Source organism: Megalobrama amblycephala, linkage group LG4, assembly GCF_018812025.1.
Source record: "Megalobrama amblycephala isolate DHTTF-2021 linkage group LG4, ASM1881202v1, whole genome shotgun sequence".
Taxonomy (NCBI): Eukaryota; Metazoa; Chordata; class Actinopteri; order Cypriniformes; family Xenocyprididae; genus Megalobrama; species Megalobrama amblycephala.
The window spans coordinates 44,830,892-44,850,382 of record NC_063047.1 but is presented as its reverse complement, the minus strand read 5'-3'; the positions used below and the strand labels follow the sequence as shown (position 1 = coordinate 44,850,382).

Below are 19,491 nucleotides of genomic sequence, written 5' to 3'. Positions count from 1 at the left end.
CTGCCCTCCACAGGTCAAAGTTTGAAAATTGTCATATACAATATGCCAGTGCAAGTATATAACAATTAGATCAAACTATGACCTGTGGAGGGCAGTAATACACTTAGCAGTGTCTGGAATTCAAATAGAGAAGAAGAAGAAGAGAGCTAGTTCAAGATGAGCATTTTATATATATATATATATATATATATATATATATATATATATATATATATATATATTTAGAAAATGAGCGATGGTTTCTCTAGATAAGACCCTTATTCCTCGTCTGGGATCGTGTAGAACGTTTTGAAGCTGCAATGAAACTGTAATTTTGACCTTCAACCATTTGGGCTCCATTGAAGTCCACTATATGGAGAAAAATCCTGGAATGTTTTCATCAAAAACCTTAATTTCTTTTCAACTGAAGAAAGAAAGACATGAACATCTTGGATGACATGGGGGTGAGTAAATTATCAGGAAATTTTAATTTGAAAGTGAACTAATCCTTTAATGTCCACAAGTTTTGCATGACATATTAGGATTTTAAATTTCATGACTTATTTCTGTGACATCTGTCATTCCATATCATATTAACACATAATTAATTTCCATGACATATTAATATTTTATACACATTCCAAGGTCTGGAAAACACACCTTTAAAATTCCCGCATAAATGTGTATTTTAATGAACTGTGTGTTACGAACACCAAAGCAAAGTGCTCAAAAACACAACTAGGGCCTACACATAAACATGAATGTGCAATCAAACAGGGAAGTACAACGACATACACTCACGGTGCTCATCTGCTAATGCTATTGAGCCAGAAGGTGTCCTTGAGCTTGTCACAAAAGCTGGTACTGTATTTCCTCAGCAGGCAGAAAGGAGCCAATACTGCAACAAATGTGCAATTTTTGGAAAGAAAACCAAAATTTTGCCCTCACCCTCTTCTCAACCATGTCTGCTGTTCTGCTGTTCATACATGATTCAAAACTTTTCAACCGCTAGGTGGCGCAAAAGATTTAAATATTCTCCTTATCGCTATTGACCAATAAATCACAGCTCTATTGTATCAGTCTTTTATTCCATATTTTTTTATTTCTGTTTTATTTTCTCCTTACTATTTGGTCTTATCATAATTATATTATAGCCTAAGTTATAAATCATCTGTCATTGTTTAACACAACATGATAACATGACCATGAATAATAGCAGGTTATGTTTTTTTTGTGTGTGTGTTGTTGTTGAATAATACAATACAATATATGATAAATATGAATGTAGCCTATATTATCTAAAGTTAGCCTATGATTTCCGCATTAATTTAACTATTGATCTGCTTCTTTCGAAAGTATCATTATTAACATAGTGGCTTTGTTTATTCTTTGCAGTTTCTGGCTAATCTGTAAACCAACTTACTTGATTTACTCGTTTAAGTGAGTGAGTAATGTTCTTAATTTGCCACTGACAACTAGTAGGCTAGTCTACAACACTTGGGAGGCGATATTGCTGTTTGCGGAAGGATACGCAAGAGGAGGTGAAGCGGCGCAGCAGGCGTAGGAATCCGGGATGTGATTTTACTGAAAGTCAGGAATTAACTGGATTTTTGTGATTTTTTCTTAATCGTTTTTATCTTCGTACAGCGCGAAACTGACACACGTGACAACACATATGCGTATGTTTTCTTTATTTGCGGTTGTATAGAGACTGAATTCTTGGTGTACAGATTTTGGTGGAAAAAGAACGGCTAAAAACTACTGAATTTTGGAAAACATGGAGACAAGAAGGGAAGGACCCGACTAAACCAAAGTTTCCAAACAAATTATTCCACGAAAAGAGGGAATCTGTTCGCGAGAGGAAATATGTGTTGCACATTCGTCAAGTTTGGATTGTATTTTATTGCCGCTTTGAAACGAAGCTTTTTTTGAGCGGAATTCCTGAATTGGGAACTATACCGTTGCCTCTAGCGCAAACATCAAACGATTTGTAAAGTTTTCTACCAATTTTGTAGTGGAAAATGTGGGAATTCTGGAAGTTGGACTAGGTTGGAGAGGAACTGTGATGAAAGGTTGAACCGTGTGGCTGTTTTAATCCATCCGTTGAGTGAATTTCCCAGATTTCCACACATTGGAGAGGACAGGATACATTCTTATGGAGAAAAAGTCCATTCAGCGTGTAAGGGGCCTAAAAAGGATGTATATTTAGTTTACAGACTTACTTTACTGTACCAATTCAATTGGTGGTGTAGTCTGTACTAAAAAAAAAATTTTTTTTACAGTAGAGAAGATTTCGCCTATGGGATTTGCTTCTGTTTAGGAATGCCGAGTTGGAAGTATTTCGTGGGGGAAATGATAGAAAACCGCCGAGACGTACGAAGTAACATTTGGGACTGTAAAATGAGCCAAGAGCTTTCGGACTGACGCGAAATGCAACCGGACAGTCTCTTTCATTTGTAAGGCAACATATTAACAAGATTGTTTCTCTGAGTTTACTTCCAGTCGTGGTTTGGGATTGACAAAGGCGACTGTATCCAAACGGAGGCGAGGGGGAAGCCTGTCGGTCTATGTGGTGGCATTTTGGCTGGGAAAATGATGAAGCGTCTCAGACAGACAGAAAGAGTTTTCCTCCATTGATCATCTGTGTTTGCTTTTAACATCGATTTGCTTTGCTAACTCTTTGTGATCTGTAGAGCTTCAGTCAAATGACACAGCGTACTAAAACCAACACAGACAAACCGTGGAAATATAAAACATAAGATTGTTTCTCTCTGTTTCTCTCCATTCAAGAGGAGACACTCCCGTAAACATCAAGACGGAACTGTCAAAATTCAGAAGTGCCACCCGGTTGTCGTTGTTGTCGTTGTTTATTATTTTTCTTTCGAATACAAAGGTGTTTTACCATGGTAAAATGCTAATTGGATAAGAGCTGAAGAAAATCAAGAAAGGAAAGCCCAATGAGCGGCACACAGTCCACGCTTGCTGAGAGGTAAATGATGACATAATATTTACAAGGTTGTGTTTATGATAATGATAGTGACCTGTCTTAGGTTTATAACACTGTTTATTCATCTCCTAAACACTATAGCCTATTGTTGAGACGAATCTGGCAGTCTTCAACAAAATATAGGCTATATGGGTACTTGTGGGAATACATTTTTTCATCATAACTACCTTGGGATACTATGTAAAACTTTGGTATATGAACATAATTGTCATTTTCTACTATGGTTTATTATCAAAATGCCATGGTATTACCATGGTGTAACTGTAGCATGGGTGTTGTTGTAGTAAAGAGCTCAAATATTCATTGTTTTTGGTAGTACCATGGTATTCTTTGAAATACCTTTGAATACTATATAAATAGCATCACATGAATATGCTAATTATTTAATATCTCGATACACATCAATGTACCATGGTACATGTATATTTTATGTAAGGCGAGTTTTAGTCACCTGTTGAAATGGGTGAGCAAGAGATCCCCATACAGAAGCCAAACCTAAGTTAATGTTCAGTGTTTAACGCTGAACCGATCTTAAAAAGCGTGATTGGTAACATTGTCACAAGTGTAATAATCCAGTTTGAAGTTGTTTTCTTTGGTCTTTCATGTGTGAGACATGCAGTCAAACCTGTTTCTCACAAAATTGTCGAGTTGATAAGAAAACTGATGACCTTATGACCTTGCAGCTCAAATGTACTTGTTTTCCTTTCAGATAAACTCGATGTATGTGAATATTTTTCTAAGCAAAAACACTTATCGTGACGGTGTGTGGTTTGTGTGTTTGTTTGGTGATGCATTAGTCACTCAGAAGAACCCGGAGGACTGTGAGTGATGGGAAGATCTTTTTTAAAGTAATTTGAATTAAGTTAAATGTTACATTTTCAATAGCCAGATTCTCCCAACACATCTACTTACGCAAACATTGATCATATTCTGAAAAATGATAATGCAGCCAATGACAAATTATGATTAATTCAGGGTCTTCTGATCTGAGTCATTCCTCCTTTTGTCACATCACAGCCGCCTATGCTAGTACAGGAAGCAGAATTGATTAGTTCACCTTTTGACTCTGGTCCGAGTCGCTAAAGGATTAGTTCACTTCAGAATTAAAATTTCCTGATAATGTACTCACCCCCATGTCATCCAAGATGTTTATGTCTTTCTTTATTCAAAAAGAAATTATAGTTTTTGAGGAAAACATTCCAGGATTTTTCTCCATATAGTGGACGTCAGTGGGGTACAATGGGTGGAAGGTCCAAATTGCAGTTTAAATGTAGCTTCAAAGAGCTCTACACGATCCCAGCCGAGGAGTTAGGGTCTTTTCTAGCGAAACGATCAGTCATTTTCAAAAAAAAAATGACATACTTTTTATCCACAAAATCAAATGCTTATCCTGCACTGCTCTGCGATGCAGCACGCATTACATAATCACGTTGGAAAGGTCACGTGTGACGTAGACGGAAGTACCGCGGTAGGGTGAAAAACTCCATCTCGTTTTCTCCTCCAATTTCAAAACTGTCCGACATAATTGTTTCACCTTTTTTTTGTAAAGGGCGTTTGACTTAGTCTTTGCATGTTTGCTTTGTAAACACGCCTATGTCACATGTGGCCTTTCCAGCGTGGCGCATCACAGAGCAATGCAAGACGAGCATTTGTTGTTAAAAAAGTATATCATTTAAAAAAAAAAAGAAAAATAATTATATATAAATTAAAATATATAAAATAAAAATATTGAATATAGCCTTCATAATTAATAACTTTGAATTGCTGTCACAAAATGTGCACATTGTTGTGATACATACATGGAACCAAATTGGTAATTGCCTCCGGTCGGTGCAAAATTGCCGCAACGTCGTTTTGGACAGCGGCGGGCTGGGACATGGAGACGGAAGGCTGCATCAGTGTTGCCAACTTAGCAACTCTTCAGACCCCTTTTGCGACTTTTTTCCAAGAAAAAAGTGTTGTGACGAATATACTTGTATATGCCACCTACTGGTGGTTTAGTTTAATTTTTAAAAGTATCATTTCTCCCCAACATTTCTTAAAATCCCATAACATTATTTAATGCAGTTGTAATTTTTTATTGCAAATTTGTGAATGATTTAATTTGATTAACAGCCCTTTGTTTCTTATTCCAGTTAAATTTATTGATCGAATTTAAGAATTTAAAATGAAAGATGAATCATACATTTTACCAATCACACAAAGATTTCACTAATCTATCACAAATATGCAGATTTAAATATGTCAAAGCTGACATATTCAGAAATTTTTTAATTTATATTTACACGACAAAAAAAAAAAAAATTCGGACAAGCAACTGTTTTACTCGTACAAGTGAATGACAAGGCTTAATGTCAAGCCGCGTTTCAGTCACCACTTCATATTGTCTGACAACAAAAACAGAAAAATATGTAGATGAAACAATTTTATTGGGAATTTGGCTGTATTAAAATATATTATGTGAGCAAAAGGGGTAGCAGCAGAGAAGCAAACAAATGTAAAGGGCTGACACTTGGCAGAATGCGAATGCAACAGTGACATGATGAATATTCTAATTGCCATATGACGTCATCTATCGATATTTAGTGACATATATGGCATTAAAAATGAAAAAAATGGCATTAAAAAGCATTAAATTAGATTTGTTGAAACCTGCAGAAACCCTGCCTTATTCCTCATCTGGGATTGTGTAGAGCCCCTTGAAGCTGCACTGAAACTGCAATTTGGACCTTGGATCCTGGAATGTTTTCCTCAAAAACCTTAATTTCTTTTTGACTGAAGAAAGAAAGACATGAACATCTTGGATGATATGGGGGTGACTAAATTATCAGGAAATTTGAATTCTGAAGTGAACTAATCCTTTAATTGCCACATTAGAGGAATGAAAATGAACATTTTGTTCATGATTGACCATTTATCACTGCCTGTGAGCACACAGCTTGTGACAGGAAACACTTTAGATATGCTTGATATGTTCTGCTAATGCTGCTCGTAAGACTCAACGTGTTGTGGTTTTCCACCTTTTGAGTTGATACCTCTATTACTCGACTATTCACGCACATTTCAAAGAGCAAAACGCACAAGATGCTGGTTATTCTGATGTGTTGTCATCTTATCTGTGTGCAGAGTTGTGCTTTGGTGCATGTTGTGTGACATTGCGTTTTGACACCAATGCACGCTTTTTTGATTAATATCAATCTTGCAAACTGTGTGAAATACAGATGTAGTGCACAGCAGGGCTGAAGCTCTCTCAGTTCATGTGTCAGGGTCTAGCTGGTTTTGTGAGGTGACGTTCAATGATATTTAACAGGAGAGACAGGTTTTCTCCTTCAGAGGCAAGAACTGGCCACCTGCTCTCAGCTAAACATTACCATGAACTATCAGGATTTTGCAGATGGACGTTTATTTGCATTATTTCATATTTATTTTGAAAAGAAAAGTTCAGATAAGCATCAGTGTTGCATGTGTAAAGATGCTTCTTGTTAGCAATATTTGTTGCCACTGAAACTTTGTATTGTTTTTGCTAGAGTATTGTAAATTGAACTGGCTGCACAGGTTCAGATTCACAGATGGAGTCCTTTAAAATTGTGGTGTGGTTGCAATAGCATTAAAATGTAGTCAAGTTGAATGATCAATGTTTTTGTTATTTCCTAATAGTGTAGTCTTAAAATATTATTATTATTTTTTTTTTTTAGCAAAATAATTTAAGTTAAAGGCAGAGTAGGTAAAAAAATGTATAAAAAACTTTTTTTCAAAATTTGTTTAAACTTTATTTATATATCAATACATAATTAAAATGTAAGTACTCTGAAAAAGAAAGTATAAAAATCGAGTGTCTGTAGACCTCTCACGACTGTTTTAAAGACAGCTCATTATTTCACTCCACCCCCTCCCTTCTGGGCTCCTTCCAAAGCCACGCCCCCAAAACGCATGAACGTGCGACTCCGACCACTGAGCTGGAAGACGCATTATTTACCTGAGACGAGCGGAGAGGAAGGAGCACAGTGCATGTAGTGACATCATGTCAGAATCACATGTAATAAAAATAACTTTATAATTATGAAGATAAACAAACAAGATGTATTTTAGTACTCACTATCAAGCTAGCATATTGATATTGGTAAAGTTTAAAATATATATTTTTTGATTCGCTAACGAGCTAGTTATCTATAAGGCAAAGCTAAAAACAGGTTGCATGATACACGTTTTTCCATTACCATCATTTACACTGTGATGAAGATGAATTTCGTGTAAGATTCATAACATATACGTTGTTCTACAGATAAACAGAGTAACATACACTCAAATATCAACTCACAACTGCATTGCAGACACAAAATAATAACATACACATACAACAAAGTGTGTACGACACACACAGATACAAGATAAAGACATCAGTAAACATAGGTAGAGAATATAAAAACAAAACAAAGGCGAAAAAAACCGTGCAGGTAAACTTACAGGTGAACATGGTAAAAGAGTTAGACAGAGGGTAAATATAGTTCTCAGAAAAGTTCCTAGATGCGGAGTAACGTTTGGCCTACTATCTGTTAAACATGTATTTAGTTATCTAAAGCAAAATTATGCACAATTCAACACTATAGCTATCATCTTGAGCTAGGCCTATAGATTATTTATCATCTCTACTACGGCTCGCTAAGTAATGTTATGTTAGCTATATTACGCAGTTATGTGTGCTAATGACACATGCTTCATGAACAAATAAACAAAAAAATATGTATGATCAAAATACAAAAAGAAAGATTTACCTGTCCAGCAGAAATAAAGCCATCAAGGAGTCACTTTTCAGCCCCTTGAGTTCCCTCAGTTCTCGCCATCGCTGGAAAGCCACGCCGATATTAACTCACGTTTTATTTCTTTGTTTATCCAAAGACTTTTTGTTCATTGCCTTTTCTTGTACTGTTACTGTCTTCCTTTTTTTGCCTGGTTTGCCTTCACTAACTGCATAGGCCGGTACTGTGAATTTTGCTTGCTGTTTCTCTGCCATTGTTTTGGTATTCCTAGGATCCATGCCTCTTGAATTCCCCAAATCAAACGTGCGCGCGCAAGTGGGCAGGTTATGTGTGGCAAAAGGGTGGTTGCCATGGTTGCGAGAGAGGGACAGTCGCCTAAGCCAATCCTATGTTTCGTCCCGGATGGAAATAATGAGCTGTGTTTAATACAGATTAAACGGTATAGAGTCACTCGATTTTTATACTCTTTTTATCAGAGTTCTTACATTTTAATTATGCATGGATATATATAGAAAGTTTAAACAAATTTGGAGCAAAATTTTTTACCTACACTGCCTTTAAATGGAAGCTTTATGCACAGCATCCACATATAACGCTATAGCCAAGTACTGAATGTGAGTATAAACAGGCTTTGGCTAGTAAATAACCTGCTAGTTAGTCAGTAATCTTAAAGGGGTAGTTCACTTTATCACTTTATATGATGAACAGATTGAATTTAGGCTTATATTCATGTATAAACACTGATAAATGAATATAAACGGAAGCTCAACAAAACTTGTTTGACGCACGAGAACAAACCTCTTGCGGAAGCTCAAACATGCTGCGTAATAGGGCTGCATGATTAATCGAAATTGAACCGAAATCACGATTTGGCTTAGTGTGATTGATATTGCATCCTTTTATTATATAAATATGTATAAGTGAAGAGTGGCTTTGTGTATCAGTTGTAAATGATGCTCCATCTGAGAGCATTGCATTTGAAAAAGCAACACAAGTCAAACATACAAACTTTCCAAACATTAGAAGCGTTTATGAACCTCACTTCATAACTCACTTCATAACGTCAGTCGAGTGTTTGAAAAAACATTTTGATTAGCATTGATTAAATTAGTTTGATTAGCATTGCATTATAAATAGGGCTGTCAATTTTAATGCATTAACGCATGTGATTAATTCAAAATCCTTAACTTAGCGTTAAAATAAAGAATTTACTGTCACAGATTTTTATCGTAATAATATAATATTTTATAATAAATCCTTAGACCTTTCTAATTATTTATAGTCATAGGCTGCTTTGCATGTTAACAGATAACCACACATTTTTTCATACAAGGTTTCTGTAAAATAAAAATATTATATAAATCTTTTAATTATTATTGTTATATTTATCCTTAAATACTTTATCCTCAAGCGAACATGCTTGAGCTTTTGTTTATCATAACTGATGTGCGAGTTGATAAATGTTTATATGTGAATAAAAGCCTAACTTAAATCTGTTCAGCAACATAAGCGATCGTGTCTCTTCAGAACATTTGGACTAAACCGCTCAATTCATATGGATTAGTTTTACGATCTCTTTATGAAAATTTTGAAGTATCAAATAGGTAGTTGCGTAGCTGTCAATGGAGGGACAGAAATCCTCCAATCCTCCAAATGGCATAAATTCATTAGATAATTTTGGACCATGTGTTTATACTTCAGTAAGATAGTAGATCTGGGTCAGTCAGTAATAAATTTTAAATGCACATAAATGGTAGCATGGTGGTTGCACATAAATATATTACGCTGTATAAATAAGATGACCTGACATACTTGATGGGCAGACAGTGAGTTGTGTGTTGTATCAATGACTTTTATTTGCTGCATTTCTAGACTGTTTTTTGCGCTGGGCGGTTAGAGTTTTGGCAGTGAGTTCAGAGGACATATTGGCATTTTTAGAGAATTATTCTTCTGGCTATATTAAAGTTTCTCCCGGCTCTTTTCTGAAGACGTCTCACCAAAGCAAAGCTCCGCTCACCTCTTGTCATTTGTCTGAATAACTGTCTGGCAGTAGCGAGTGAGTCAGAAGCCTTCTTCTTCTGGAAAGCTTTTGTACGTCACCACACCACTTTAATCTCAACGCTTCACAAAAGCTTTTTGTGCTTTTAAAAATAGTGCAGATGTGAGAAAGCAAGTCAAGTTATGTATCTGTTGGGTTTCATAGTAACACAGCAGCTGTGTCCAAAACATAAGGCCACTGCCCTGATGACTTCACAGGTGGTGTTTTTGTGTGAAAACGCCTAATAAGGAACCTAGGTTCAGACACCGTAACTGAATGTCTAATGATCTAGAACAAATTAATTTGAAGAATTAGTCATATCCAGGCAAATGTTGACTACAATACTTATTTCTCACTAGAAATCATGGAAAAATTACTTTAAAGGATTACTTCACTTTCAAATGAAAATTACCCCAAGCTTTACTCACCCTCAAGCCATCCCAGGTGCATATGACTTTCTTCTTTCTGATGAACACAATCGGAAAATATTAATAAATATCCTGATGCATCCAAGCTTTATAATGGCAGTGAGCGGGATCAATGAGTATGAGCTGAAAAAAGTGTCTCATCCACATCCATCATAAACATACTCCACACGGCTCCGGGGGGGCGTAATAAAGGCCTTCTGAAGCAAAGCGATGAATTTGTGTAGAAAAAAAAACTCTTGCCATTCAAAACACTACGTCCTACCCCTTCCCTATTCAACTTACGAAAAAAACTTAACTGACGTGACACCAGTTCCATTTTTTCCATAATTTGAATACGGAAGGCGGTCTGGTGGAAGCTAGACATTTTACTTCATAACTTGTTAAATATGGATATTTTTTTACACAAACGCATCGCTTCGCTTCCAAAGGCCTTTATTAACCTGCGTGGAGTATGTTTATGATGGATGGATGTGGATGGAGACACTTTCTTCAGCTCATACTTGTTGATCCTTGCTCACTGCCATTATAAAGCTCGGATGCATCAGGATATTTATTAATATTTCTCAAATTGTGCTCATCAGAAAGAAGAAAGTCATATACACCTAGGTTGGCTTGAGGGTGAGTAAAGCTTGGGGTAATTTTCATTTTAAAGTGAACTAATCCTTTAAATGACTAAATGCACTTTCCTTGTGCCTTGATTGGGTTCTACTTTTTGTTTACTGCTCATGAAGATAATGTAGATAATGCTTGTTTGATGGGGACATCATTTTTATTGTTTGTGAAATTCAGATGTTTACAGCACTTTTGTTTAGATCGTGAAATCAAACTTTACTTATTGCTACAGTTTGTAGCTTTTAAGGGAAAATGTTACTCATGAATTATTTAATATTGTAATTGTTTACTCACTCATCTTTATGGTGTTCCTAATGTGTATAAGAACTTAACATAAGAAAAAAAGGAAAAAAAAAAAAACTGGCTTCCTTTTGGGCGTCTTGTTTGCATATTATTATTTGGTTGATGTTACAGTACAGAATACAGTATTACGGTAATACTGTATTCCATCCTGTAACATCAACTAAATAATATATGTAACATTGCAAACATGATCTTGAGTCCTCATAACCTCCCATATGGTTATAGCTGAAATGATATCTAACTACACTAACACCAACTAAATAGACACCAAAAAATGTTTTGTTCTTATTTGTAGTATCTGAATTCATGTGGCAAGTATCATGGCACTGAATGTTTGCTGAAGGCTGTATCATACAGCCTGCTCTTTGTCACACCATTTCGCTGATCTGTGGTCTTTTTTTTTTTTCCCCTTTTTTTTTTTTTGTAACCCCCGAGGCCCTCTCGGGAAGTGGTGACATCACTAATAAACAATGTCTGTCAACTGGGCCAGGCCACAAGCTCTTCCTGACAGAGCTGCCGGCCACCAGCAGAGCATCATGGGAAGAAATTGAGCTGCTTTGTTACTTTATTTATGACATGGCCATTCTGTATGAATTCAAATAAGAGAGCCATATAGGCAGTTTAAAATGGCCTTTGGTTGAATGTTTTTTTTGTATGTTTGTATTAGGGTTGTCATGATTCCTCAATTAAATTCAAGTACTCGATTGTAAAAAAATCCTCAATTGCAGTTTACCCGTGTCGAGTAACGGCAAAATACCAGAAGTGGCGCATTCCATGGACGAGAATCCATGAACTGCATTATTAGACCGTTTTCTAAGGCTGCACGATGTAGTAAAACCATTTAAAACTATTTGTAGCATACTGCTATGGTGAATTCACAAAAGCAGCAATTCATTTAAATTAATATATGCCCTGCACTTTAATTGAGATTCTCCGTTCACAGTAAATGCTGCTCCACATGAACTGTTATCATTTACATGCGTGGAGCATCTCAAACTCTATCTCTGCATATGCTGTGAGTTTGGGTTGCTTGTGCACCATTTCATCAGATTTGTAACGTAAATCATTTATAAACCTACGCCAACAGAGGAGAATACATCAATATGTTTCTAAATATGCAAACTGTTCATCGCGATTGCAAAATAAAAGTTCAAACCCTTGCCCTGAGCTTGCATGTTTTGATGTCCACGTATTCTTGTTCAAGAGATTACAGTGGCTGTAGCATTTGTATCATAAAGAAGTGGCCAAACATTAAAAATTAAGTGAACATTTGAATTAAATGTTGTTTGGCCAATATTAAACAAGAATTTGATCTGCTGTAAAGTGTAACAACAAGAATCACCAGGCCATTGTCGTCCTCTGCAGGCATTTGTTATAATACATAATGTACATACATTGATTGTTTATATTTTATGTGTTTTAACAGTGCTGTTCTATAAAACCATATGATTACTTGCTTTTGATATTTTATTTGAACCAAAAATGACTGCCTAAATGCTTTGGTATATTTTTATTACCATAAAAAAATAAATCAGATTACTCGATTAATCAAAATAATAGACCGATTACCAAAATAATCGTTAATAACAGCTCTAGATTGTGTATAAGATTGTATACGTATCGCATTACGTTTACCATGTGAAACAAGGCCAAGAGGGAGATTTAGCTTTTAACTGCCTTAAAATATTGAGTCTGTTTTAATGTGCTCCTTGTGGCAAGATATATAATGGATTCATTAATTTATGATTATCCTCTGGTCTGAACAGGCCAATAAAACTGCTACATTAATCAAGTTTGAAGTGTGAACCTGCAAGTACTGTAAACACCGCAGCCCACTGCATTTCATTATTAAAAAAACAACAGTGAAGCACAGGCCTCCTCCATACAGCCATTACTAACACATTTAGTTATGCAGAGAATGGCACAAATATTTGTTGTTTAGCAGAATATATAGTATTCGTTCTTTAAGATACAGACGGGTTCTTTAGACATCAATTCGTCAATGTATCAAACAAGTTTAACAACAGAACAATCTGAAATTCCTGACCCTAAATCTCTTATCTTGATGTGAAAGTATTAGTAAATTGCAACCTCAATAAGAGCATTTACATGTATAATCACTGATTATGTTTAAAGGCCCCAATATACTTCAAACAAAGTTCTTTTTCGTTCTTCGTTTGGGAGTAAAACGAAGTTCGAAATGCGTGACCAGCGATATCTGACATCTTACACTGCCCACACTGCTGAGAGCGATGGTTAGATTATGTAAATACGTGATGTACACTTTCTTCTCAGTAATAAAATAAACACAACAAAAATTAGAAAACTGCAAGCATTTTTATAGAAAGCATAAGAAAAGCATCTGATCATAACAACATTGGTATGTTAGCACAAGCTCTGCAAAATAGCACTCCAGTCACGTTTATATAGCACTTTATTCAATAGTTTGCTTAAAATCAAGCAGCTTTACCGTATCAAACATGAAAAACAGTGTCAGTGCCTCATTTCATCAGAAGCACAACTTCATTTTGTACTATAAAGCGGCTATCCAGTGTGTTCATATTTTCACCTGCGGAGATCTTACCTCAACAAACTCTAAAGACGAAATGAGTCAGAGAAGGGTTCCACACGAATGAAGGCGGAGCCTCGGCGCACACCTCCTATTACGTTATCGTCATGGACCAATGATAGTACGAAGGTGTTTTGCAGCTGAAGCAAACTTTTCCTGAAAGTTTGCTTTGGCAAATTGTTTTGAACTTCCAAAACGAACACAAAACGAACTTTGTTTTGGCCTGATTTTGTTCGAAATGACGTCACATCAGTTCGTTATTGGATTTCGTTTGAAATATATCGGGGTGTTAAGCTGATAATAAGGTCATGTAACACCTTAAACAGTGGGCTGTTGTTTAATCAGTGTTTTTTTTTTTTTTTTTTTTTATGGGTTTTAGCTAAACCCTTTTAGCAATACTTCTGCTTGATAACCCCAGTTTTTTCAATAGTAAACAAGATTATTTACATGTAAATTAACTTTAATTGTTTGCCTACATTTGCATACTTAAAACTCTTTTTATTCTGCACTTTTTATGCAACAGAATTTAGTAAAACAGTAACAGTAACTCAAAATATTACGTTTTGAACTTTATTTTTTTAGAAATTTATTTGAGAATAAATTAAATAGATTAAAACACTTTTCAAAATGTGGCACTAACTAATAAAATAGATATATTTATTTATATATATATAATGTATTTATTTATTTTTATTTTTTAAATAATATTGTCACATGAAATTCTTGTACAAGACCTAGACTCAGGATTATGAACCTCACAGACCAGAATTTGACCCAGTATTTTAGCTTTTGACTGTCTGTTCTGATCTTTATCAGATGATAAGTCTTAGACTTGTCACCAATACAACATTTTGGACAAACAGTTGGAGGGGAGCCGTGTTTAGCTATGAATCTGAAAGATCAGACCCTCGGCACATGACATAGGATTGTGGGAAAGATACCATCAGGAACATCCTGCTATGATGACAGGTGCTTGCTCCATATAAAATCACATTGACACTTATAAAGTCTGCTGGTACCTAGTGTCTGTCAAATCAGTTTTAGACTTGTGTACATGTGACATTTTACAACCAACCAGATCGATTTGACAGATTGCAGGGAGTGTATTATGTGAAACTGGTTCATCCTAAGGAGGACTCATTTATTTTCTAGTTTTATGGATTTAAAATGGCAGTGAATGGGGAAGATGTATGGAGCAGGGTGACCTGCTAAGCTTTTCCCAGCTATGCTGGTTTTGTTGGTGGACGGCAGGCTTTGCTCTGTTTGGTCAGCTGATGGTCAGCAGCCCTAGTCAGCATTTTATGTGCCGCTCTCATTGGCTGTGCAAAAAATGCGTGTGAGCGTGTTCGTGTTTGTCTGTGAGAGATTGAGAAATTCTTGAAAAACAGATGTGCTAAATAATGCCGTAATGCTGATCTTTTTAAATACCATCACATGAGATCATCTTTTTTTATTTTTCTTGTTCAGGGTCAGACATGATTTATAGCTCTTGCTTGGTGCTTTTGATCTTATCTAGTCTTCCACTTTTTTTCAAGCTTTTCTTTGCAGTTTTAATGGCAAAGAACCAGATTTGATCTAAGGTTACAGCCATTTACGCTGAAAGAGTTAGTTCACCAAAAAATTTAAATTCTGTCGTCATTTACTCACCCTCACGTCTTTCGTTCATCTTCGGGACACAAGTGGAGATCTTTTTGATGGAATCTGACAGCTTTCTGCTCCTCGATAGACGGCCTTCACAACTAGAATTTTGACGCTTCAAAAAGTTCACAAAGAGATCATAAAACTAATCCAAATGAATTGTGGATTACTCCAAATTTTCTGAAGAGACTTGATCACTTTACATGAACAGACTTAATTTAGGCTTTTACTCACATATAAACATTGATCAGCAAACATAAATAAAAGCTTAACCAAACCTGAGCCTTTATGAACTTTTTGAAGTGTCAAAGTTCTAGTTGTGAAGGCGGTGTATGAGGGACAGAATGTTTCAGATTTCATCAAAAAGATCTTCATTTGTGTTTCAAAGATGAACGAAAGTCTTACGGGTTTGGAACAACATGAGGGTGAGTTAATAATGACAAAATGTTCATTTTTGGGTGAAATAACCCTTGAACTGGTTTGGGGGAAAAAAATGTATGTGAAACAATATGCATTACGCAGCAAACAGTAGTATGTAGTATCATCTTGGAAACAAAAAATGTTACTTATTTGTCTTTTTTTGTATAAAATGTTCATGAACGATCGATCTGGGTGCATTGAATTGTGGGATAAAGAGTTGTATTGCTGCAAAAACAGAATTCTGTACAACATTGCTGTGAACAGTATACTGGATTTATATATGGTATTCTGAATATAGCTGTTGCATCAGTGTATTGGAGGAGATAGAACTACCTGTTAGTAATTGTACCCCATTTGGGACTGTGTATGACCACATAAATAATATAGACCTGCATTCTTGAATGTTTCACCTACAGTAAATACTAATATCATGAGAAAGGATGAGTAATATATGAGCAGTTCCACATGGTAATTTTGGCCCATTTAATTAAATACCCCTTCTTAGTGCGTCTGACGTGCCTCAGCTTGCAGAGCAGATAGAAACCTGTACTAATCGTGGCCGACACCCCAGTGAGCCAGACACTGGAAGAGATGAGTTCACTCACAAATGCTTTCTGTTTTTCATTTTTGAATTAAGAACAAATGTGTTTCGGAAGGCTTTTGAAAATACAAAGTATGATTGAGTAAACATGGGCTGTTGGAAAGAATTGGGAGAAATTAGAGAAACAGAGAGATCTCACTCTCACTCTGGTCGTAGTGTATCATGGTACAGAAGTAGAAGAGGAGGGTGGACCTTGAGTACTCCGGGAAGTGACACAATGTCATGGCTTTAAAAGTTGTGGTGATTTATACTGTATTTAACTATATTAGACTATGTTACAGTTGGGATTTCTGATAAATGTCACACCTCGGTTCTTCAGCCTGCATTGTTGAAGGGGATATGTGCAAAGCATTACTGCAATTTAAGGCCCGTTCACACCAAGGATGATAATTATAATGATAAAGATATAGTTTTTAAAAAATCTTTCTAAATTTAAAAGGATAGCAGAGTCCACAACACAACTATATAACGATAATGGCACAGAGGAATGAAATCATTGGAATCACTTTCTAAACAATTTTTTTCCAGCTGATAACTTTGACATCCAATCAGAATCCATCCTGCTTTAAAGAGCTTTAAAAGCGACGGATGACAAACTGAATATCATGCATAAGTGTGTATGCTAATATAGTTACCAGTATCTTTAGTTATTGTTCTTGGTGTGAACAGGCCTTTACTCTCCAAACTTTGACATATTCACTGGATATGTACTATACACACACACACAATGTTGTCATTAAAGGGTTAGTTCAAAAATTAAAATAATGTCATTTATTACTCACCCTCATGTTCTTCTACACCCGTAAGACCTTCGGAACACAAATTAAAATATTGTTGATTAAATCTGATGGCTCAGTGAGGTCTCCATTGCCAGCAATGTTACTGCACCTCTCAAGATCCATAAAGGTACTAAAAATATTTGAAACTGTTCATGTGAGTACAGTGGTTCTATCTTAATATTATGAAGCGATAAGAATACTTTTTGTGCGCCAAAAAAACTAAATAACGACAAACAATATCTATATGGGCCGATTTCAGAACACTGCTTCATGAAGCTTCTGAGCTTTATGAATCTTTTGTATCCAAATAGTGATTCGGATCTCCTTTCAAACGGCTAAACTGCTTAAATCACGTGACTTTGGCGCTCAGATTCACTGATTCGATTCGTAAAGCTCTGAAGCAGTGTTTTGAAATCGGCCCATAGAGATATTGTTGAAAAGTCGTTATTTTGGGGGCGTTTTTTGGCGCACAAAAAGTATTCTTGTCGCTTTATAATATTAAGATAGAACCACTGAACTCGCATGAATTTCAAATATGTTTTTTGAACCTTTATGTATCTTGAGATGTGCAGTAACATTGCTAGCAATGCCGGCCTCACTGAGCCATCGGATTTCATCAACAATATCTTAATTTGTGTTTTGAAGATGAACAAAGGTCTTATGGCTGTAGAACGACATGAGGGTGAGTAATAAATGACATTATTTTCATTTTTGGGTGAATTAACCCTTTAAGCAGCATTCAATTCAGTCCAGTAGTGATGCACCAAAAATATATTTATATATATATATATATTTTTTACAGAAACTGAAGTTTCAGTAATTATATCTAATTGAACTAGGGTTAACACTCATAGTAAAGTTCTTCTGCAATGTGCAAATTTTACATATTGCTACTCTATTATCATTTTTGGTCATGGTCAAGTGCTTCCACACTGCTGACACATTTACCTGTTGTAGCTGATCCACAATGTGTGCAAGAAATAGACACTGACACAGTCAAAACACATCTTTGGGAAAGGGGATTTCTGCCCTCCAAAATTATTTTTCCTTTTAGGACTAATATTTTCAGTTGCAAATAATTACAATCTAGTGATTCAAGCAACTAAACATTTTCAAAATCATCTAGTCAGTGCATTAACTGAACAACAATTAGACTATTTGCCATTATGGAAGCCACGAATAGGCTGGTTTCAGGTTTACCGGACCCTGATTGGACATGTTTCTTAGCGGTCCTTTATATAATAAGATCCTTTATATAATAAGATCCGCTGGTCTTAAACACAACACTCAGAATTAATTGTTCCCGTGTTTTCACAGTTTAGCTAAACAGCTAACGCATAGTTACCAAAAAAAAAAAAAAAAAATCAAATTGTAGACAGGCCAATTTTTTTGAAAATGTCTTTTTCCATTTGTACTTGAATAAAGCTGGATGTTCTTTATTTTGAGTAAGGTCAATACACAATGACATCATACTACTAACTGGCAGTGTGTGTTTATATAATTAACATTTTAGTTCAATAACTAAAGCAGTAGGCCTGTTTAAATTGAAAGGACTGTAGGATGTTGATCTCTTAAATGGCTTTGCTGCCTACAGTTCCCACAGGAAGTGTGGCTGGGGAGAGAGAGTGAACGAGAGAGACAGGGACGGGGTTAAAGACCCGTGTTGAAAAAGTAGGAAGTGGCTGTGGGAGCCCGTCTGCTTTTGGAGGCTGGAGTTATTGGGGCCAGAACAGCACACAGAGTCCTCATGCTACACACACGTGACAGGCCCTTTGACTCTCCCAGCTGCGTCACCTTGGAAACTGCAAGTAATGTTGCTGCAGCTTTCCCATCCTCCTTTGCCAGACTAGCTGTTAGGAAAGAAATCGACCTCCTCAGATCCAACCTTTTGCCGTGCTGCTGACTGCCGTCTATACAGCTTAACAACCTGCTGACATACTACAGTCCTCGGGATGAGGTGATTGTTGAAGTTCACTGCTGATCTGTGATCAGCTGAACTAGATCTTTAGACACCAAGCTGACGGTCGGCTGTTGGGCAATGGCTGTTTTTGAGCGTCGGTCAGCTTAGGTTTTCCCGGTGTTTTCTGCACCATCGGCTCTAGTCACATAGCGTCTGGGTTTTTAGGGCCGATTCAGCATGTTGAATCAGCTCTGTCGGTGAGAGAGAGAACTCTGATTGGCTGTTCAGCTTAGCGAACAAGTCAGTGCACGAGCAAAGTCGAGATGATAAAGACAGAAGGCTGTTATAATTTTCCGTCATCTTACCATCAAATTCGTGCTGCCCAAAGCGCAACAGCACTATATGTCAGTGCGTTGTCCACTCCACGAGGCTATCACCACCGATGTTGCTAGGTTTAAAG

At 36.2% G+C, this 19,491-nt stretch overlaps 1 protein-coding gene across 4 annotated transcripts in view; it reads left to right on the top strand.

Annotated features, from left to right (window-relative positions):
* Positions 1-1,490: 1,490 nt before the first annotated feature.
* The window catches only part of arhgef12b (Rho guanine nucleotide exchange factor (GEF) 12b), a 99,006-nt gene continuing 81,005 nt past the window's right edge, over positions 1,491-19,491 (top strand). For 3 of the 4 annotated variants that reach the window (XM_048189548.1, XM_048189545.1, XM_048189549.1), the window contains exon 1: positions 1,491-2,968. In XM_048189548.1, the coding sequence (XP_048045505.1) occupies positions 2,937-2,968 (32 nt within the window). In that variant the 5' untranslated portion in view covers positions 1,491-2,936. The remainder of the gene's footprint in view (positions 2,969-19,491) is intronic. The other variant, XM_048189547.1, reaches the window with a different exon arrangement.